Source organism: Malus domestica, chromosome 16, assembly GCF_042453785.1.
Source record: "Malus domestica chromosome 16, GDT2T_hap1".
NCBI lineage: Eukaryota > Viridiplantae > Streptophyta > Magnoliopsida > Rosales > Rosaceae > Malus > Malus domestica.
The window spans coordinates 10,080,384-10,101,369 of record NC_091676.1 but is presented as its reverse complement, the minus strand read 5'-3'; the positions used below and the strand labels follow the sequence as shown (position 1 = coordinate 10,101,369).

The window sequence follows — 20,986 nt, the reverse complement described above, 5'->3', positions numbered from 1 at the left end:
TTTATGATCTTTATGTAACCCGGCCTAATCATCAGCCTTTGGGCTTCCTATCTAGGCCCATCATCAGGATGGCCCACCAGGCCCAAACTATTTTTATTATTCTTTAGAAATTTTCTTTTAATCAGGATTGTCAATTGGATTTAAGGAAAAAGAATACCACACAACAATAAATACAAACGAAACGATAAAAGTGCATAACAATCCTCAAGTGGAACATCAATATTCAAGTCAGGTAGTTCTTCAAACTACCTACAAGTATCTCCTATACTAGGGCAAATCCAGCGGGGCGATGAAAAACTCTATTGGCAAACTATGGAGATGGTTTCTAGTGACCCTTAACAACGTTTTTGCATCCTTTACAAAATGACTTGTGTTAAACATGTCCAAGGACAAACATGACAGAGTTGAGAACTTGAGATGATTTAAAGATAATCGCTCTCAAAATTATCCGTTCTTCAGCAGCTAGGGCTTGAACGAGGTGGGGGAGAATATATTTCAAATCGGCAAAGGTAAACATGCAACATATCACCCGAAAAACTTAAGAAATGAATAGTGAAGTGTCATATATTATTCGCTAAAGAGGTGGGAAGAATTTACTTATCACATTGTTGATGGTCATCTTAAAAAACTCGGTTCTAAATAATTAGCATCCATAGAAGTGAGGTTTGGTCGCGAGCAATATGATTAATAGTTATCAGAGTACAAAGAGTAGTATCATTTTTGTGGTTATAGTACAAAATAGCATTAAGAAATACATACAAAAAAGTTTACAAACTTTAATTAAAAATAAAAAATAAAAAATGGAAGAGCACTGACACGTGTATATTCGCAAAAAAAAAAAAAAAAAAAAACCCGAAACATGTTTTAGCGATCTTCAATTTAGTTTTTATTAAAAATTTGTAATCGATTCGTTTATTACTATATTAGTACGTGCCAATTAGCACTTGCCATTCAATCATTCATGAAGAAATTTCCCAACTCAACTCAAACATTATGGTAACAAATCCTTAGCAGTTGGCAGCTGAGCATTCTCTACAAGCAAGCAAGCAAGATACGTTCTCTACAAGCAAGCAAGCAAGATACGTTCTCTGCTAGCAAGCAAGCAAGGTACGTGTCCATGTCCGTATATTATTTGTCCATGTCCGTATATTATTTTGGTCAATTCCTAAACCCGTACAGACCTAGAAACTGCCTCGTGGTTTCCCAAACTCTCTCTGGTCTCCCCCCTACTTCTATAAATAGCGGAAGCCATGCCACTCCTTCCCACCTGAAACTGCTGCCAGGTATGAACACTACATCTTCATGATTATTACCATGTGAGTTAATATTGTCGGGCATATTCTTTTGTTATCAGATAAGAAGATTGAGCTTGATCGATGTAAAATTCCACTCGTATAGGATATAGTCACTTAGTACTGAGGCTTAACTGAAAATTTTCATTCATATCACAAAATTTCTTAGGCTAAGTTCAAATCTTTGAAATATGATGATTCTATAAGAAGTTATTCAGAGTTGCAAATCAGCGTATAGTCAAGTTGGTTAGAATAATGTGTTTACTTTATGCACTCAAGTTTAAATTTTTCTTCTCATAGTTTAGATTAGATTACAATATCTCTCGAATCAAGCGAAAAAATGAAATTTTTGAAGTTGGTAGTGAAAATTTGTCACACACAAATAATGAAATTGAATGGATGAATAGTTATGAGGTTGGGGTCCAACTGCACAGCTGTGGTGAAATTCAGTCTACTAAAATTGTATTTTATTATTTTCCATGGCAGCCACAGAAGTCTGAAAATGAGGTTTAAGGGACTTGTGGTTGCAATTTGTATGTGGGTTTGGTCAGGCTCCTTGGCTGCTGATACAAAATCCAGTGATGGGTTACTGAGAATTGGTCTAAAGAAGCAGCCTTTGGACCTCACCAGATTGAATGCTGCAAGAATCACCAGGTCACAAGTTTCCCAACCCAGTGATCTCAAATCCAACATTGTGGATCTGAAAAATTATCGGGACACCCAGTTTTATGGGGACATTGCTATTGGCACCCCACCACAGCACTTTGCTGTTGTCTTTGACACCGGCAGCTCCAATCTGTGGGTCCCATCTTCAAGATGCATCCTTTCTGTAAGTGTAAATTGCAGTGAAATTTTATATTTTCTTTTGTTGTTCCTGGAGTTTCTGAGTAGTTTGTAAAAGTATGAATGTTTGCAGATGTCTTGCTATTTTCATTCTAAATACAGGGCAAGCCTTTCGAGCACTTATACCAAAATTGGTAATTTTTTCCTATCCCTTACATTTTGAGCAATTTTTTTATAGAATTTGACTGCATGTTGATGTTGTGTGTTGTTAATTATTTAGGAATACCCTCCAAAATTCCTTATGGGTCTGGTTCGATTTCCGGCTACTTTAGTGAAGATAATTTGAAAATTGGGGATGTTATCGTCAGAGATCAAGTGGGTCTCTCTCACTTTGTCTCTCCTTTTTGGGTTTTCTGAAGTGTTTGTTTAAATGTGTTCCTTTTCCAAGTTGTTGATACTTTTGGAATATCTGTTCCCATCCTATAGGAATTTGTTGAGATTACAAGGGAAGGATTCCTAACATTCTTAACGGCACGGTTTGATGGAGTCCTTGGACTTGGATTTCAGGATATTTCTGTTGGTGAAGCCACACCAGTGTGGTATGGTTCTGGCATAAACTTTTTAGCACTGATATATCATAAACTAGCTTTTGGTTTAGCGGTATTTCTCTTCCTGTTGGAATTCGATGCTTTTAGAATGAAAAGAAAGAGTTTTGATGCTTAAAAGCATACATTAGTTTTCCGGGTGCAGGTTTAACATGGCGCAACAAGGTCATATGAGCCAGCAAATTTTCTCCATCTGGCTAAATCATGATCCAACATCGAAGGTGGGAGGTGAGATTGTCTTTGGTGGATTTGATTGGAGGCACTTTACTGGTGATCACACATACGTCCCAATTTCACAAAAGGGTTACTGGCAGGTTTATTGTAGTGATAAGAAGTTGGTGTTCCGCAGTTACATATTTTTTCTTGCCTAACGAGATGACATTTGTTTCGGTTTCACTGATCTCTCCAGATTGAGGTTGGAGATGTTATTGTTGCAGACACTTCTACAGGTTCCATTACACTTCCACTCCTACGTTGTTTAACTATCTTTATTCCATCTTAAAGATTAAATTTGCTAATTAGAATCTCGACAAGTCTAGGAATTCATGGCATAACATCAAAATTTGAAATTATCAGGACTGTGCAAGGGCGGTTGTAGTGCCATTGTAGACTCAGGGACATCCTTCCTTGCTGGTCCAACTGTATCAACTCGTGCCTAATACTTCCCTCAAACTAATTTTTCCTCTTTTCTGCTTTCGTTCTGCAGTAACAACTTGTATTCCATCATTGATTAGCTCTTCTTTTTCAGACTATTGTGGCTCAGATCAACCATGCCATTGGAGCAGACGGATTTGTGAGCTTGGAATGTAAAAATGTCATTTCCACTTACGGAAATTTGATATGGGAATATTTAATATCTGGGGTTTGTATTTTCTCTACCTTTCATCCTCCTCAAAACTTCCTTTGAAATTCCTCTTAAGAAATGAACTAGTGCATTATAATTTACCTCACATTGTCTGCAGGCGCGGCCTGATATAGTGTGTGTGGACATCGGTCTATGTTCATACGATGGTTCTCGGAATATAAAGTTGAGACTTTCTTTTCTTACAACTGTTATCAGGTTTTGATATCTGCATCAAAATACCATAACAAAAGGAAAACCTTTACTTCTGCAGCAATCATATTGAGTCAGTGACCGAGAACAAAATCGGGAAGGAATCATCGGTCGATGAAACTCCTTCATGCCCCTTGTGTGAAATGATAGTCTACTGGGTTCAACTACAGCTTAAAAAACAAATAGAAAAGGAAAAAATATTTAGCTATGTGAATGAGGTAATTCTTCTCGAAGTCTCAGGCTGCCTGGTTGATGAATATGCATATAGACCAATCTAAAAGTTCTTTTGATTCTTTTATTTTGTTGCGAATTTTTGGTGAATTATAAAGCTGTGCGAGAAGCTTCCAAATCCGCTAAAAAGGTCATTTGTCAACTGTGATAACATTGCATTCATGCCGGATATTACATTTACGATCAGAAACAAATCCTTCACCCTCTCTCCAGAACAGGTATACTTAATGCTTCACAGTCTCACTTTATTCCTCGAGATTTTTTCCTTACAATTTTGAAGATTTTTTCCTTTATATTTTCTAAAACCTTTCGGACTTGATGTTCAGTACATACTTAAAGTAGAAGAAAAATGCTCCACTGTCTGCCTTAGTGGATTTACTGCTTTGGATGTGCCTCCTCCACAAGGTCCTCTATGGTACGCCACTACGAACCCTTTGTGTCCGACTTAACAGATCTCTGTGATTATGCTAAACCTCTGTGTGGAGCGACTGTGCCTCGAGTATGCATGAAACATGACATGTCCCGCCCTAGTCACTCGTTCACGATATTTTAATTTTAAAGTTGATGTAAGACTGGTTCATTCTGCAGGGTTCTCGGAGCTCTGTTCTTGGGAGCATACCACACGGTGTTTGATTTCGGTAATCTCAGGGTAGGATTTGCAAAAGCTACGTAGTGCTTAGACTTGATTTCCCCCTTTATCCGTAAAAGATTTATGCTAATACTAAACGATTATCGTAGAATATTAGATATTATGGATCAGTAGATGTCCCATTGGATTATGTAAATACGTTGGATATAAGTCAACAATCTGTGATTTAATTATATATGCTAATAAACAATAAATGCAGATATAAAAATTAACAGAGTATGAACAAAACACAATTATAAAACAAACAACTTGAAGATCGAGGTTTTCGTATCGTAATTTCCTTGAAACAGAAATTTCGTCCCTACTCAATGCTTGCAGTTCGATGGACGTCTGCTTCACCAGGATTCAACAGGATTCAACGATCTAAGTTAGAATTTCAGCACCGGAAAACTAGACTTCTGGCGAATTTGTTTGTGGTACTCTCAGTATGCTTGGTATATGAGGATTGATAATTTTCAGTGATTTGAATGATATACAAATGCATATATATATATATATATATATATATATATTGTGATCATATGTCTGTTCGCAACAGACATGTTTTTGGGAGGCGACTTTTCAACGTAAAGGATGTACTGCTCCATCTGTTTCTCAGATACGCTCTCAGACTTCATCTGAAAAGATGAGTCTTTTCAGAAATAAAAAATAATTTAATTAAATTCGAAATTAATTAAAAATAATTAATTAAAGAATTTAATTTTCAGAGCCCCAAGGTCCAAGACCATCTTTTGATAATTAATTAATATATATTAATTATATATATTAATTATCAATTAATTATTACATCCTAAAGCCCAACCTTAAGGGTGAGCCCAATTTTACTCTCCAAGGTCCATCACTTTAATCACTTTTTATAAAGGACAAAGCTTTATAAAGTGAGGAAACCTTGTGGTGATGAGTAATGTGGGACAATGAAATTCTACTCAAAATTTCCAACAATTTCAAGTATCCAATGCGATGCATTAGGGCCTCCTGTAACTGTTTATAAATAAAAGACGTGCTGTTTGCTTGGCATGAATTGCAATAAGATGCAAAAACTGCAAATATTTGACTCTGTTGTAAATTATCTGCTGCCATCTAAGGCTAGAAGTATTTGCTTAACTGGATTCGGCATTAAATCTTAGCATAACGATCAAAATGCTTCGTATTTCGCTACAGAAGATCAAACAAGGACGGCTACTACCGTTGTAATAATTTATTCGACATGTCAAGCTTGATGGAGTAGAAGCCATTTGAAAGCACAGCAGCAAAGTTCAGTACATTTGGAACTTTTACCTGTGTTTCCTCAAAGACCTGTTCTGCAATGAAAGCCTCATTGCCATCTGCTCTTTTGATCTCCAGGTGAGCCTTTTGGTAGAAGCAGGTACCTCTCAATGCATCAGCAATAAAATCATCAAAACCGACGGCAATGGCTGCTTCGGCCTTGGCTCCATAGACCAGCCTCTGTTAGATATTAACGGATAAATTACCCCAAATGAATGAAAACGTGATTGAATTGGTCCTAGTTACTCTTCAGAACGGAGTGGAAGAAGGGAAGAGGTTCTCGAACGAGAAAAATGATCCAATGACTTCAAAAGAATTGAACGAGGATCCGTATGAGGTGAAAATCTCATGTACGGTTCTGTAGAGTGCATTATAGATTAAACCAGAAAGGCAGAAATATGGGAAGATTTTCGAGCAAGTTCAACCTTGATCTTTGAAAGATGGATGGCACCAAAGCACATAGGCTTATATGTATAGTAAAGGAGGACTTATGAGCTAATAATAATAAGTATTTTTCAAAAAGAGAATACTATTGGAGCAAAATGATATTTTGAAGAGTTTGGCCTCTGAACTTGTAGAGAGGTGCTAAATTCCCTTTAAACATTAATTTTAGTCAATTACCCTTGAATTTTTTTGATAGCCAATTTCTTCCCTAAACTTTAATTTTAGCCAATTATACCTAAAATTTTATTAAATAACCAATTTTTCCCCTAGCGTTAGATTTTAAAATTTTCTTCCAATTTTTATCCATCTAATTTTCCATGTCATGTGTTGTCCGCGTTATGGATGCAAATTTCTTCCTCCTTATTCTTAGACAAAATTGCACCTACAAAACAAATAACACATTAGGTCAAGGCCAATAGCCTCATGCGTCCACGATGAATGGGGGTGGTGCTTTGGCCGAAGAACCTCTGATGCCAAAGTTAGAATTTTGAGGGAAAACTGTTTGGAGAATTTTGAGTATTTAGCAAGAGTGTAGACCTAGGTTTTTAGAGAAAAAGGGGTAGTATATATAAGGCATGGCGGGCATCCTTGGGGGAGAAGGTGGCCGGCCCTTTGTGATGTTTTTGAGTGTATTTGTAGTTAATTGGTAATTTAATTAGCCATTAATAGATTAATTAGCTAATTAACATAATTTAAAAAGAATGTTTTGGGGTTACCTTGTGGAAAAGATGGATGAAGTAGGTTTTGAATAAATACATATTTTGGGCACTTTTGACTTGATTATGGGATGATTTCCATTGCTCGTGCATGGGAATTCCAGTGCTTCTCAAGGGTAATTTTGTCCTTTCTACCCAAAAATCCACGTGTCCTCTCTTGATTATTTTTGGCTCCACAAATGCCCCCACACCTGCTGGGCTGCTCACAGGAAAGGGCAACAGGTGTTGAGATCTCCAACTTTGATGCAGATTATCTCTTGGACTTGGAATTAGCTTTTTCTATGAAAGGGAAATAAATCGGCTCCATAGCCTATTTAAGCCTACGTTAAGTAGGGGATTAAATCAACTTCGGAGGGCAATTATTTATCCCTATAAGAAAGAGAGAAAGCTAGATGATATTTGTTCCCCCTCCCTTAGCACTCTTCTTTGCTTGCCTATGCAAAGAATTGTCTTCCGTTGATTTCTTTGTCTTCTTTGAGCCGCACCAATGTAAGAAAAACTTAATTCTCATTGTCTTCTTCTTGGGAGGTGCTGCCACGAGGCAACTGTTGGGGTGGTGCGGCACTTCGGCTGGCAAGGGCCAGAAGTTGGCTTAGCATGGGCAAATGAGGTGGTGTGGCAGGGGCCATTGCTTGTGTTGCTCGGCTTGATTGAAGCTAAAGATAGGCATGGGCAACGATTTGTGCTGCACGTCTGGGCTGCTTACCAAAAATGAGGAAACTGCTTGAGTTTGATTTATCAGCTGCCGTAGATGGAGCAGTCAAGGGTGGAGCTGCCAAGATCGGAGCTGTTGAAGATGAAGTGTCGGATCGGATGAGCGAACTATTAAGTGCAAAAGTGGTTGATGCCCCATGACCATTTACTGCCTAGTTGATCTTCAAGCATTTGATCTTTTGACTTATGTGGCCTTCTCGCACTAGAGAGCTTACCCAGATGGGTGTCGGGGAATTAGTTTACCCTCTCGCATTGGAGAGCAATTAGTTTACCCTCTCGCACTGGAAAGCAATTAGTTTATCCTCTCATACTTGAGAGCAAACCCATATGGGTGTCGGGGAATTGGTTTACCCTTTCGCAATGAAGAGCAATTAGTTTATCATTTCGCACTAGAGAGCAGACCCATATGGGTGTCGGGGAATTGGTTTACCCTTTCGCACTAGAGAGCAATTAGTTTATCCTCTTGCACTGGAAAATAAACTCATATGGGTGCTCGCACTGGAGAGTAATTAGTTTATCCTCTCGCACTAGAGAGCAGACCCATATAGGTGTCGGGGAATTGGTTTACCCTCTAGCATTGGAGAGCAATTAATTTATCCTCTCACACTGGAGAGTGGACCCATAAAGGGTTTTGAGTAGTTGTTGTGGACAACAGTTAAGGAAAGCTGGACTGCTGGACAACTGAAATAATCCTCAGCCTGCGAGGTCTTGTTTGGCGAACTGCTTGAGATTTCGAACTGTTTGTGGAACCCACGTAAGGGTGTAAGCACAGTGAGCAATTCCCAGAATTATTGTGCCATCATTATGTGTTTCGTCGTGTGCCCTTTTGAAGCTTGGTTGATGTGAGCAACGTGGCAAAATCGGCACAGCTGGGAACCGTGGTGCAAGATTGACACAGTTATAAGCCATGGTGATAGGTCAATGGCTGTCGAGAGCCGTGGAGCAGGTAGGCACGATTGTGAAAGCAGGGCTTAGGCCAGGTTGTGCGCAACAGGAGGAATTGGACCAATAAGTCTGTGATGCTTGGCTACTGATGATGTGCTACTTCAGTATTAAATCGTCTGAAGTGTTGAGAACAAGGCATGCCTTCGATTCTTGGTAGTTGGGTTAGTGTGTCATTCTGGTACTCGTCTACCCCCGGCGCACCATTAGGCTAAGCTGTTGTCGGAACAGAAGTAGTCTTTGTATCCGGCAATCTATGTGGGGTAGTCCCGCCTGCTCGATCTTGTCATTGAAAGATGACTAGTTTATGTTGGTCATGTCTCATCGGAGCGCCTTGTTAATAGCTTCGTTGCGCAAGAAATCTCTTAAATCGCTTGGTCATGAGTTTTTATACTTTTTCCTGAATTTACCTTTGTTGGGGATGGCGGAGCTCTCGGCTGTCCTCGGTCGTGACCTACTGGTCTAGGATGCTCATCCATATGTTCAGCTAGTCTACAGTGCAGCTGCGGTGCATTTGGTATGTTCCTAGCAAGCGAGCAAGTAACTCATAGGTTGCTGGTTGAACTTGAGCCAGATTGAGTGATTGCTTCTCTTTGTCCGTTGTGCTGCCTACTTTGATGTGAGGTGAATGATGCTCCTTGCGGGCCTTGCCGCGAATGAACACTTCACCTAGAATGTTGCTCATGTTGATTATCGGAGTATGGCCCCAACCGTGAGTATATGTTTGTCCGTGGGCCTAACTGAGAATGCATGTTTCTCCTCGTGCTAAGACTAGAGTATACTACATTAGAACGCTCGGTTCGCGACTGGTTAAGTGGCTGCTTGCTGGAGAGATTCTTCGTCTGCCCTTGTCCTACGTTGGGACACCTTGTCAGGGGCACATTGCATCTCGGTGGGTTGCAAAAGCTGATTCACCAAGGTCGTCTGCTATGCGAGGGTGCTCGTCAACTCTATAACTTGTCGAGACAAGTGTTGTTCTCCATTTGGGTTAGAATAACTTGGAAGGAATGTATTTCATTGAGCAGTGGAAGTATGGTCGACTCTGGGCGCGAGATTTGAGTTGGGAAATGTCAAATCCGCAGAAAAATGTGGTGAAAATGCTTCTGGTTTGATCGTCGGTCCAGAAATTTGGAGTCGGGATGATTGAACTAATCTTGGACTGATTTAGGCTGCTTGGAAGGCCACGGGAATAGGCTGCTCAGCGGGAGCAAGCTGGGCCACGGGAGTAGGCTACTCGATGTGCAACGCATGTGGGTGCGAGGCTTGGGCTCGGCTTGGCAACGCATTGGGTTCACGTTAGGCGTGTAGTGACTTGGCTTGGGTCGTGACCTTGGTGCTGTAGGCTTTGGATGGCACGACTCGGGCCGTGGTGGTGACATCATAGACCTCGCCGTGGGTGGCTACCGTGGTAGCCACCGCGGTGGTTCCCGTGATGGAAACTCATGGTGGTGGTGCCGCTCCACTTATTGTCACATTTAGCCTTGGGAATCACCGCGGTCCCATCTCTTGAATATTTGAATTTTCTAAATTTCTAGCCATTGTACTTCTCTATTACATTTTATCAAAGAATTTTTGCAAATAAAAAATTCTAATAATAAAAACATACGAAAAATCTACAAATGTACAAGAAAAATAGAAAAACCTTGGATGCGAGAGTCTTCTACGAGCGGGGACTCAACTCTCAATGAAAACACCAATTTGTGGATGCAAATTTCTTCCTCCTTGTTCTTGGACAAAATTGCACCTACAAAACAAATAACACCTTAGGTCAAGGCCAATAGCCTCACGCGCCCACGATGAATTTAGGGGGGGGCTTTGGCTGAAGAACCTCAAATGCCAAAGTTAGAATTTTGAGGGAAAAGTGTTTGGAAAATTTTGAGTATTTAGCAAGAGTGTAGACCTGGATTTTTAGAGAAAATGAGGTAGTATATATAGGGCATGGCGGGCCTCATTGGGGGAGAACATGGCCGGCCTTTTGTGGTGTTTTTGAGTGTATTTTATAGTTTATTGGTAATTTAATTAGCCATTAATAGATTAATTAGCTAATTAACATAATTTAAAATGAATGTTTTTGGGAGTTACCTTGCGGAGAAGATGGATGAAATAGGTTTTGAATAAATACCTATTTTGGGCACTTTTGACTTGATTGTGGGATGATTGCCTACTGCTTGTGAGTGGGAATTTCGATGCTCCTCAAGGGTAATTTTGTCATTTCTGCCCAAAAATCCATGTGCCGTCTCTTGATTATTTTTGGCTCCACACTCGTGATCAAAATGGATAAAAATTGAATGAATTTCTTTTTAAAAGGGAGACTTTGGATACGGTCCTTAGTTATGAATATTCTTTGATTAAAACCTTGTTGGTTTTTAATTTTTGATCTAGGTCCCTGAAATTAATGTGATAATTTATTTCTATGTACGTTACTATATTTTTTAAATTAAAAATTAGAAATTTTAGTTGTTTATATAATTGAGATTTTAAATAAAAAATCATAATTTGTGGGATAAAAAATCTTAAAATATAAATACACTATTGTGTGTGTGTGTGTATAAACATGGGTACATTCATCAAAATTAACCAAAAAAATTATTGTATCAAAACATGGGTACATTCTTCAAAATCACCAAAAAAAAAAAGATATTAGGCTTAATAACATTAGTAAATTTCTTAGATTAAACTTGACATGAATACATTTTAAAATCAAAGAAAAAAGAATTAATGTACCCATATAAGTTTAAAAATGTGATTAGAAAAAAATTGAATAGATTTTATATAAAAAAAGGTACATTTTACATATAACAAATTGATATATTTAAGAATGAGTACATATAATTAGCATGGGCACATTTAGCAAAATAAAAAGTACAAATAAAAAAAAATATGGGTACAAATACAAATAAACTTTAAAAAATATGGGCACAAAAAGAAATTAATATATGGGTACAAATTAAAACTAAAAAGAAAATTGGTACAAATTAAAAATGGGCACAAACTAAAACTAAAAATATATTATTTAAATTTAGTCATAATATAAATATACTAATTGTAACATTTTTAACATTAAATGAATATATTTAGAAATAAAAAAATTATTTTATTATTGAAATAATTAATGATGTTATTAATACCCAATGACCTTGATAAAAAATTGAAAATGAATAAGATTTTAATCAATTGAATAGCAAAAAGAGGGATGAGAACTTACAAAAGTTCAGGCGGGTAATCGGTAAAAATTAAAGTTCATGGAGGAAATTGACAGTTCTATACAAATTTAAGAAGCAAATCGACAACTTTATACAAATTTAAAGAGCAAATCGACAAATATGTTTGATATATTATATATTTACATTAAGAGGAAGGTTGGTGAGCGGACAAATTAACTCCAAACTCATAATTTTCGAAATTTAATACCTCTTAATTACTACGGCATGACGTTTGGAGACAGACATAGAGCAAACAGATTAAAGAGGCATGATGTGGGTTCAGCCGCTTCCAGTGGTCATGGCGGTCAAGCCGCGGAGCTCTCCTCACGGCGGCAGCCGCAGAGCCGCCTCTGTAGTTGCCCAGAAATCCAATATTCCATCTGTAGATTCTGTATCGACGCAGCAACGGCGGATACTCCCAAACCCCACTTCCAAATCAACGACTCCATCCTCCCAAACGCAACCGCTGCTATTTTCTTCTTCCTCTGCTATTACTCCGTCCGTACGCACCGTCAAAGCTCTGCGGATTCGACCCACCGCCGAGTTGGGCCTCCTCTCTCTCCTCTTTGTCCTCTCCGCGGTAAAACCCATTTACCCATTTGCCCTTATTGTTAATTAACCAGTAACCGATGCTTAATGTGTTAATGGCGCTCTGAACCTGCAGGCTTTTGCGGCAGTTTTCTCCGTCGCCATACTTCGCATTCCAACGATAAACGTACGCCACTCACTTGCTCACTCACTTCCACTGCATATTTTTCAGCTTTGAATTTTGAGCAATGCAATCATTTTATCAATTTATGAGCTAATCAAGCTTATTGGGATTTCAGGCTATGAGAAGATTGGCAGTTGCAGTGGGAAAACTATCCAATGTGGTGTACCGGGAGGTTCCCGGAACGTTGTATTCTCTCAAACTTTCCGGTGTTGAGATCAACGACTTGGCCAAGCAGCTTGCTGCTCTCAGGTAACCATTTGCATTTTCTTGCTTCCCCAATTCTCTCACATTGCTAAAAACACATGCTTTTGCTCATACTGGTTTGAATTTTTTGGGTTTTCAAGGGAACAGATTTCCACAACTGGGTTTGGCAAGAATTCAGAGTGACAATTTGTTGTTTAATCTCAACTTGGTGTGTGTATGTATGTGTGCTCTTGTATTGAGTATTTGCAAATTTAATAAAAGTTTCAATTTTTAAGTTGCATGATTTATTAAAAGGGAACTTTAACGAAAAACACCGGTACTATTCACTTTAACGAAAAACCATATTTTTACGCTAAAAAGTCAATCATGGTACTATTCATTTTACCCTTTATTTTGTCCTTATCATTAAAACTCAAAGTTTTCAAGTCCTTTTCATTAGTTTTCTTTATTAAAAAGCTACAAACTTTGGGCCCGTTTTGATAATCATGCGTTTTTAGCTTTTTGCTTTCATCCTTTTTTGGTATTGACGGAGGAAAAGTACAAGGGAGAAGGGGAATGAAGAAGAGTAAAGGAAGGACGGTGGAAGAAATGAGCGATGAGTGTGGATGGAATGACACACAATAAGAAAATTAGAAACCAAAATTCGAAAACAATTTTAAGTTGTTTTTGCTTTCATATAGTTACCTCCATTTCCTCCTCCTCCCTCCCACCAGCTCTCTTCATCCTTCTCCACTCCTCATTTTGCCCCTCTATCTCTATCACAAAAATTGGAAAGTAAATATTAAAACCAAAATGGCCATCAAACGGGTGCTTTATATGCAGATCAGGTCGAATCATGATTTTTCGGTCTAACTCATTTGTGTGATCGACCTGCCTAATTTGGACTGCGATCATCAGTACAATGTATCTTGTTCCTTGTACCATGTCGATGCAAGTCAGGCTTTTGAAGTCCCTTGTGTTTAGTGCTGATCACACTCAAAAATTGACAGAAATTCTTAACTTTGACAATCTCATCTCGAGTTGTTTGTTTGGAATATAATGCTAACTCAAAGCGTCTTTGATTTCTTTGTTGGTTTCATAACAAGCAGAGTTGAACATGAATAGGGTACAACAAAGTTTATAATTTGGCATACATCTTGAGCATTTCACCGGCATCTTTCGCATGCTCCGGCACATGCATGTTGCTTAAAAGAGTAACTCTTGATGAGGATACTATGGATTTGATGTTTGAGTTTGAAGGATCAATCTTCCATATTGTTGCCTCCCAAACCTGCCCAAAAATAGACAAACCCAAAAACAATCGTTGAATGATGTAATCCGTTGATCAATTTCGTTACAGGAAAGGAAATGATAAACTGATTTAAGATGAAAAACCAATGTGGATAATTGGGTGTTGGCATTCACATTTCTTTAGTATAAAACCTATTTCAGTAGGAAGTTATGTTGAAATAGAATGTTATAACTGTTGTGTATGTAGCATCATTTACCAGTTATGAATTGCAATTAATTGGAAATGATAGTTGATGATGAAGACCTGAGAGGATTACCTGAATGGTTTTGCCGACGTTGACCGGGGAGGCTTCGGCAAAGATATGGTCGCCGAGCTCGGCGCGCTTCAAATGGTTGATGCTGAGGTGAATCCCGGCCACCCTTTGGAAACCAGAGGCCATGTGAGCTCCGATGCTAGCCAGGGCCTCAGAGATGAGTGCTGATACCCCTCCATGTAGCACCTTGAATGGCTGCTCTCAGCAGAAAAGAACGGTAAGAAGTTAATCACGTGTTTTGCTTCTGTAAATAACAACATATTTCAGAAAGTTGAGCAGGGTCAGATTCGTGACATGAAAAGAGAAACGACCTGGACGCAATTTTCAGTGACATGGAGGCGACCAGAGACCTTTTTGGGTGTTATCTCTTCAAGCTCGAACCCTAATGCACTTAGTGGAGCTGCCAGAACCGATGTCTTCGATGGCGGTGCTGATGGCTGAGATTGGGACTGAGAAGCCATATCTGCACCAAATATGAATCTCAGAATATATGAAACCAAGGCAATTCAATTCCCCTTAGACTCTTTGAGTGGATGGTAAGAATTTGCTGTTATTTGGGGGTCAGAATTATCATAAATATATAAATGTACACACACCAGCGACGTGTTTTGATTGGTTTATCATTTTCTGGTGTTTGGTTGGTGGTGGTGGCATACGGTTTGTCTATTTCTGGAGGGTCCACCGGTGGCCAGAGGTTCACAGGGAAGGAAGGAAGGGTAGTTTGGCTATTCACACATGACATTGGGGGAGGACGTAGGTTAGGTGGGGAAAGGAGGAGGAGGTGATTAAGCGCCTACTGGTCTTCGTCATCTGTCGCCCACCTTTGTTCTTTTAATTGCTTATGACGTTTTGTTATGCCTTTCAATGGTTGGTGCGAGTTCGTTTTCACTGGTTCCTTTTTTTTAACAATTAATAATTTAACCTATTAACGTTATTATTTGTCAAAAAGAAAAAAGCTTTCTTGTCATTATTAGTGATTTTTATTTAGGGAGCTTTAATGAAAAGCGCTTGAGTTAAGTTTAATTTAAGGAAAACTAATGAAAAGGGCTTGAAAACTTTGAGTTTTAATGATAAGGACAAAATAAAGGGTAAAGTGAATAGTATCATGATTGACTTTTTAGTGTAAAAATGTGGTTTTTCGTTAAAGTGAACAGTACCGGGTGCTTTTCGTTAAAATTCCCTTTAATTTAACCAAAAACCACCCTATACTATTATTTAACCAAAAGGATTTCATATTTAATCGTAAGGACAAAAACAATTTATATTAAGCCCCACAAACATTGAATACACATGGGCTGAAATAAAAGCCCAAAACGAAATATTATTTTTTCCTGCACTACCCCTAACGGAACCTCATGCTGTCTGCTAATTCAGTTAAAAATAAACTTTTCTGTATTTACAAACATGCCATTCTGTCAGCCAATTACTTCTGTCTTCCTGTTATGATTTTTTTGCTGTTGGTTTTTTCTTTTTTTTCTTCTCGTCGTCCCCTCTTCCTCCTGAAGGGACGTCTATTGTCTAGGCTTGAGAAACCCAATCAATTCCAACTTTCTTTTATTATATATATATATATATATATATATATATATGGGTGTACTATCCACACACCCCATTTTACTTCTCACACACTTCTTGATAATTTCTGTCGTTGATATTCTTCAATTCATCCAATCAGATGGCCGAAAATTAAAAGAGAGCTTTAATGAAAAAGGCTTTTTCAAACTTTTTATTAATAAAAAATCATTTACTAACTTTATTTAATAAAAAAGACTTAAACTTTAATGAAAAAGGACAAAAACTAGAAAGAACAACCAAAATAAAGAAGCCTCATGTGCAAAATAAGAAATTCATTTTCCATCCATGCCCCAGCCTTCCGTCAGCCCACTTTTGTTAGAATTAAACTTTCATTTATTTACAAATATGCCATTTTCTAGAGGATTCGTCAAAAAAAAAAACTTTTGCCAGTCGATACCAATTAACCCCCAACATAATTAATTATCTCCAATTCCTCGCCTCGCCTCCCATCAAATAAATTTTAAAAAAAAATTAAATTCCACAAATCACTACAAAATAATGAAGTTTAGATTCGAAAATGACATAATTTCACCGAGTGTATCACCAAACTTCTACACAAATCACTACAAAATAATGAAGGTTAAGGGAAGATTTCTTGGATTAGTGAAACTTAAAGTGCGAGACTCACATCAACGTTTATGATTATGTTTTTTTTTTTTTGGAAACTAGTATATGATTATGTTTGGTTTGAATTATGTTTGGAAGTCTCATGCAATTGCCTTGGATCTATCTCATTATAAAATTGAACTCATGTGTGTGTGTGTAGTGTTCTGTTTGAAAAATAATCAGTGTTTGGTTTACGAAACAGTAATAGTACTAGTGTTCCGTTTAATAAATAGTCAGTGTTTAATTTACGAAACAATAATAATGTTCTGTTTAATAAACAGTCAGTGTTTAGTTTACGAAACAGTGATAGTACTAGTGTTCGTTTGATAAATAATCAATATTTAGTTTACGAAACAGTGATAGTACTAGTGTTAGTGTTCCGTTTAAAAAATAGTCAGTGTTTAGTTTACAAAACAGTGATAGTGTTCCGTTTGAGAAATAATTAGTGTTTAGTTTACGAAACAGTGATAATACTAGTGTTCGTTTGATAAATAGTAAACTAAACAGTGATAGTACTAATGTTCGTTTGATAAATAGTCAATATTTAGTTTACGAAACAGTGATAGTACTAGTGTTCCGTTTAAGAAATAGTCAGTGTTTAGTTTAGGAAACAGTTATAGTACTAGTGTTCCGTTTAAGAAATAGTCAGTGTTTAGTTTACGAAATAGTGATAGTGTTCCGTTTGAGAAATAATCAGTGTTTAGTTTACGAAACAGTGATAGTACTAGTGTTTCATTTAATAAATAGTCAGTGTTTGGTTATGAAACAGTGATAGTACTAATGTTCCGTTTAAGAAATAGTTAGTGTTTAGTTTACGAAACAGTGACAGTACTAGTGTTCCGTTTAAGAAATAGTCATTGTTTAGTTTATGAAACAGTGATAGTACTAGTGTTCGTTTGATAAATAGTCAATGTTTAGTTTTCGAAATAGTGACAGTACTTGTGTTCAGTTTATGAAATAGTGATAGTACTATTGTTCGGTTTAAGATATAGTCAGTGTTTAATTTAAGAAATAGTGTTCATTTTAAGAAGTAGTCAATGTTCAGTTAAGAAATAGTGATAGTACTAGTGCTCCGTTTGAGAAATTATCAGTGTTTAGCTTACGAAACAATGATAGTACTAGTGTTCCGTTTAATAAATAGTCAGTGTTTAGTTTACGAAACAGTGATAGTACTAGTGTTCGTTTGATAAATAGTCAATATTTAGTTTACAAAACCATGATAGTACTAGTGTTCCGTTTAAGAAATAGTCAGTGTTTAGTTTACGAAATAGTGATAGTACTTATCTTCGTTTGATAAACAGTTAATGTTTAGTTTACGAAACAGTGATAGTACTAGTGTTATGTTTAAGAAATAGTCAGTGTTTAGTTTACGAATAGTGATAGTACTAGTGTTCGTTTAAAAAAATAATAGAATAATAATAATAATTAAGCATTTTGATCTTAATCAACAAGCATATGATAATAATTGATCATATTGTAAGTAGGGTCAACATAATCAAGAAATGACTTTACAGGGATCCTCGTTCCATTCAGCTCTACCTTCATTGTCTTTCCAAGGCATTGTTTCGCACCGAGCTGATTTCAATCCGGCTAAAAGTACTCCAGATGCTGCTGGATTCACAACTGCATCATAGTGGGTTGTATCACCTCTAATCTACTGACACAATTGATAAATTAACTTTCATGGAGACAATGTATTATTTTATGAGGATAAATAAAATGCATGAAAGTACCACATGATAAAAAATGAGCACTGAATATTTCTAGAATTGAACACAGACTATCTCTAGAATTGAACAGTGACTTTTTCTTAAACTAAACACTAGCACTATCACTATTTTGTAAACTGACCACAAACTATTTCTAGAACTAAGTACAATACTATTACTATTTCTTAAAGTGAGCATTGAATATTTCTTAAACTGAACACTGGTACTATCACTATTTCGTAAATTGAACACTGGTACTATCACTATTTCTTAAACTGAACACATAATATTTCTAGAATTGAACATTGACTATTTTTTTTAAAAGTAAAATACTCATTGAAGGAAAGAGTAAAAAACTCAAAAAAAAAAGAAAAAAAAAAAAAAGGTGGTGGAACCAACCCTCTAAACTCTACACTCTGCATTCTTAACTTGTTTTTTACTCTTTAGAGTACACGCACAGCTTTAGAGCCTGCATCAATTTTATTTCCCTGCAAAATTTTCAACGGTATACGATTAACCTTCTATGATTTAGTCGGTCAGCTACTCTCAAACACGAAATAAGAACACACAATGGTTTAGTGAACCTCTCAAAGCACCCGACGAAATAAGAACAAGTTCATCAATGCATCAATACACATGCTATATAGAAAAGAGGAAGATATGAAAGAGTCTCCCAAAGTCCCAAATTCCAACTGACAAGAATAAGCATCAAACACCCCAGAGAAGAGAGCCATTAGCACTATTGAGGTATGATGCACGTTAGCACCTTCCTCAGTGCAGCCAATGCTACCCACCTCTTCTTCTGCATCTGGGTATCTGAAGCTCCTCACTTATTCAAAGCCATAGCCCAAAAAATTCGAATGTGAATAAAGATTGTCTTTCGGTTGTGTGGCTTTGTGGGCTGAGCTGAGGGCGGCAGTGCGACTGGAGTTGACTGACTGTTTTTGGGGTTTGGGTTTTATGCTATTTTGACTGTGCGTTTATATGGGTTGTTTCCGATTGCTTGCGTGGGTACTTTGCTCTGTTTATTTCCCGAATAAACTAACAAAAAAATAACAAACGGAAAAATTAAAACACTGTCAGAGTAAAAGTCAGGGGTAGAATTGGACACACGTTAAGTTATTTCAGTTGGGCCATGTTGATTGAACTAATTAAATGTTGGGTTTTGTCCTAACCATTAAATAAACTTTCTATATGGTTTTTGGTTAAAATTCAAAGTTTTGGAGCCCTTATCATTAGTTTTTCTTTTTATTTAATGGTACGGAACATTGAGTGCTACAAAAAAGTAATAAATGGTGGAGATTTAATGTAGAAGATTTAATATTTGTGATTATCAAATTTAATGGCTAAGAGACATGTAGCACTAAGTTCGTAGCATTGAAGGTAAAGATGTCAAATTTTAAATACAAAATTCAAATTTGACAACTTATGTGTCATTTTTGGCATTTAATATTAATAATAGTAATTAAAAGCATTTAATAATAATAAAAATAATAATTTTTTAAAGAAAAAATTAATAAAAATAGCTTTAATACTTTGTATTTTAACCAAAAATCATGTCATACTTTTATTTCATAATTAGGACAAATCCTATATCAAATCAGCCTAATAAAACTGACACAAATAAAATAATTTATCGAGCCTCCAAATTACCACTAACGTTTGTCTTGGCCCGTATATGTGCTCCTCTTGAGTAGTGGGTTGGCAACGAACGTGTCCCGCCTAACCAGCAAGGTTCCATCCATGGTAAACTTATTGAACATTGCCAAGAGGATACAAACTAATCGCAATTTTTTTTTACATTGAACTGAAAAGATTAGTAGCAACCCTACTATTGCTATAAGAGCAATTCCACCCCTAAAGACTTTGCACCAGCACTCAGCGCATTTATCCACTCAAGTGAACAGTAATAGACCACAGTGAACAGAAATAGACTAAAGTATCTCCACCCCTAAAACTAAATAGCCTAGTCAATTTTATTAAAATATTATTAATTTTTATTATAAAATAATAAAAATTAATAATTTGATTTTTACTTTATGAGTTTCTCCCCAAAAATGCTCCTCAGACCAGAACACATTGATCCACCCCCCATCTCCACCCTCCATCAAATCCCCACCTCCTCTTCACTCTCTGCTTCCTCTCCACCGCCCTCTGCGGTATGACCCACCCCAAACTGGTCGACATCGGCTCCTTGGCTCGCCAGCTCCAAACCCTCCGCCTCTGGACCTACACCCTGACCTTCAGCTACATTGCCGAATTTGTATGTCATCGTCCTTAACAGCTTCCAAGACCAGCTCGTCCTCAACAGCAAGTTCCGGGTCGGCGGCCTCGTCCTCGAAGGTAGCGTCGTCCAGCCGTCTTCCTCGCCGGAGATGGAGTTTGTCGTCACCGATTTCAGATCATGACGTCAGCCTGACGTCATGTAGGCCAATCCCAAGGTCTGTCAATTTTGGGCTGGCCTGGAGAGATTTCCCCAAGTGCCAGGCCATTTTTTTGGCTGTGTGCCGGCCTATCCCACCCCCGGTGGAAGTGCTCAAAGGGCGTTTCAGAGTTCAGTTTATTGCTTGCAGCCTCCCGAGGATTCATTCGTTCGGAGTCAACCTTGGACTCTTTCCTGGTTGGGAGAGATTTTTCAATGTGACCTGTACACGGGGTGGTACACCACGTGTCACTAAACAAATGGTGGGATATGTGTGCTAAAAAGTTAATAACTTAAAAAATAAAATTTTTCACC

At 37.5% G+C, this 20,986-nt stretch overlaps 3 protein-coding genes across 8 annotated transcripts; 2 read left to right on the top strand and 1 right to left on the bottom strand.

Moving 5' to 3' along the window:
- Positions 1-961: 961 nt before the first annotated feature.
- On the top strand, positions 962-6,508 carry LOC103441522 (aspartic proteinase). 4 transcript variants are annotated; one of them, XM_070814946.1, is made up of 15 exons: positions 962-1,283; positions 1,779-2,121; positions 2,209-2,269; positions 2,356-2,450; positions 2,562-2,674; positions 2,826-2,994; positions 3,090-3,129; positions 3,257-3,321; positions 3,429-3,542; positions 3,643-3,707; positions 3,796-3,952; positions 4,064-4,183; positions 4,292-4,380; positions 4,554-4,614; positions 4,933-5,093. In XM_070814946.1, exons 2-15 carry the CDS (start codon positions 1,795-1,797, stop codon positions 4,984-4,986), a joined length of 1,530 nt encoding a protein of 509 aa, XP_070671047.1. In that variant the 5' UTR covers positions 962-1,283; positions 1,779-1,794; the 3' UTR covers positions 4,987-5,093. The 4 variants fall into 4 exon arrangements, with proteins under 4 accessions (XP_070671047.1, XP_008378422.1, XP_070671046.1 ...); XM_008380200.4 differs by having other exon boundaries at positions 1,145-1,283; positions 2,194-2,269; XM_070814945.1 differs by lacking the exon at positions 4,933-5,093 and adding an exon at positions 5,776-6,508 and having other exon boundaries at positions 1,247-1,316.
- Positions 6,509-11,972: 5,464 nt separating this feature from the next.
- LOC139192644 (uncharacterized) lies at positions 11,973-15,247 on the top strand. Of its 3 annotated transcripts, none has more exons than XM_070814949.1 (4): positions 11,973-12,479; positions 12,564-12,614; positions 12,727-12,860; positions 14,336-15,247. In XM_070814949.1, exons 1-4 carry the CDS (start codon positions 12,168-12,170, stop codon positions 14,337-14,339), a joined length of 501 nt encoding a protein of 166 aa, XP_070671050.1. In that variant the 5' UTR covers positions 11,973-12,167; the 3' UTR covers positions 14,340-15,247. The 3 variants fall into 3 exon arrangements, with proteins under 3 accessions (XP_070671050.1, XP_070671049.1, XP_070671048.1); XM_070814948.1 differs by having other exon boundaries at positions 14,293-15,247; XM_070814947.1 differs by lacking the exon at positions 14,336-15,247 and adding an exon at positions 12,956-13,089.
- LOC103421281 (1,4-dihydroxy-2-naphthoyl-CoA thioesterase 1-like) lies at positions 13,855-14,949 on the bottom strand. The gene is made up of 3 exons (XM_008359304.4): positions 14,671-14,949; positions 14,363-14,554; positions 13,855-14,085 (listed from the first exon to the last, which is right to left on the bottom strand). The coding sequence occupies exons 1-3, from the start codon at positions 14,818-14,820 to the stop codon at positions 13,933-13,935; spliced, it is 495 nt and encodes a 164-aa protein (XP_008357526.1). The 5' UTR covers positions 14,821-14,949; the 3' UTR covers positions 13,855-13,932.
- Positions 15,248-20,986: the final 5,739 nt, after the last annotated feature.

Excerpts from the sequence above, each read along its gene's own strand:
- LOC103441522 (XM_008380198.4), top strand. Across the intron at positions 2,451-2,561 it reads ATGTTATCGTCAGAGATCAA|GAATTTGTTGAGATTACAAG; the intron begins GTGGGTCTCTCT and ends CCCATCCTATAG. Across the intron at positions 2,675-2,825 it reads GGTGAAGCCACACCAGTGTG|GTTTAACATGGCGCAACAAG; the intron begins GTATGGTTCTGG and ends TTCCGGGTGCAG.
- LOC139192644 (XM_070814947.1), top strand. The coding sequence starts at position 12,168 with ATGATGTGGGTTCAGCCGCTTCCAGTGGTCATGGCGGTCAAGCCGCGG. Across the intron at positions 12,615-12,726 it reads TTCGCATTCCAACGATAAAC|GCTATGAGAAGATTGGCAGT; the intron begins GTACGCCACTCA and ends TTGGGATTTCAG. Across the intron at positions 12,861-12,955 it reads AAGCAGCTTGCTGCTCTCAG|GGAACAGATTTCCACAACTG; the intron begins GTAACCATTTGC and ends TGGGTTTTCAAG.
- LOC103421281 (XM_008359304.4), bottom strand. The coding sequence starts at position 14,820 with ATGGCTTCTCAGTCCCAATCTCAGCCATCAGCACCGCCATCGAAGACA. Across the intron at positions 14,555-14,670 it reads TCACTGAAAATTGCGTCCAG|CCATTCAAGGTGCTACATGG; the intron begins GTCGTTTCTCTT and ends TGCTGAGAGCAG. Across the intron at positions 14,086-14,362 it reads ACGTCGGCAAAACCATTCAG|GTTTGGGAGGCAACAATATG; the intron begins GTAATCCTCTCA and ends ATTTTTGGGCAG.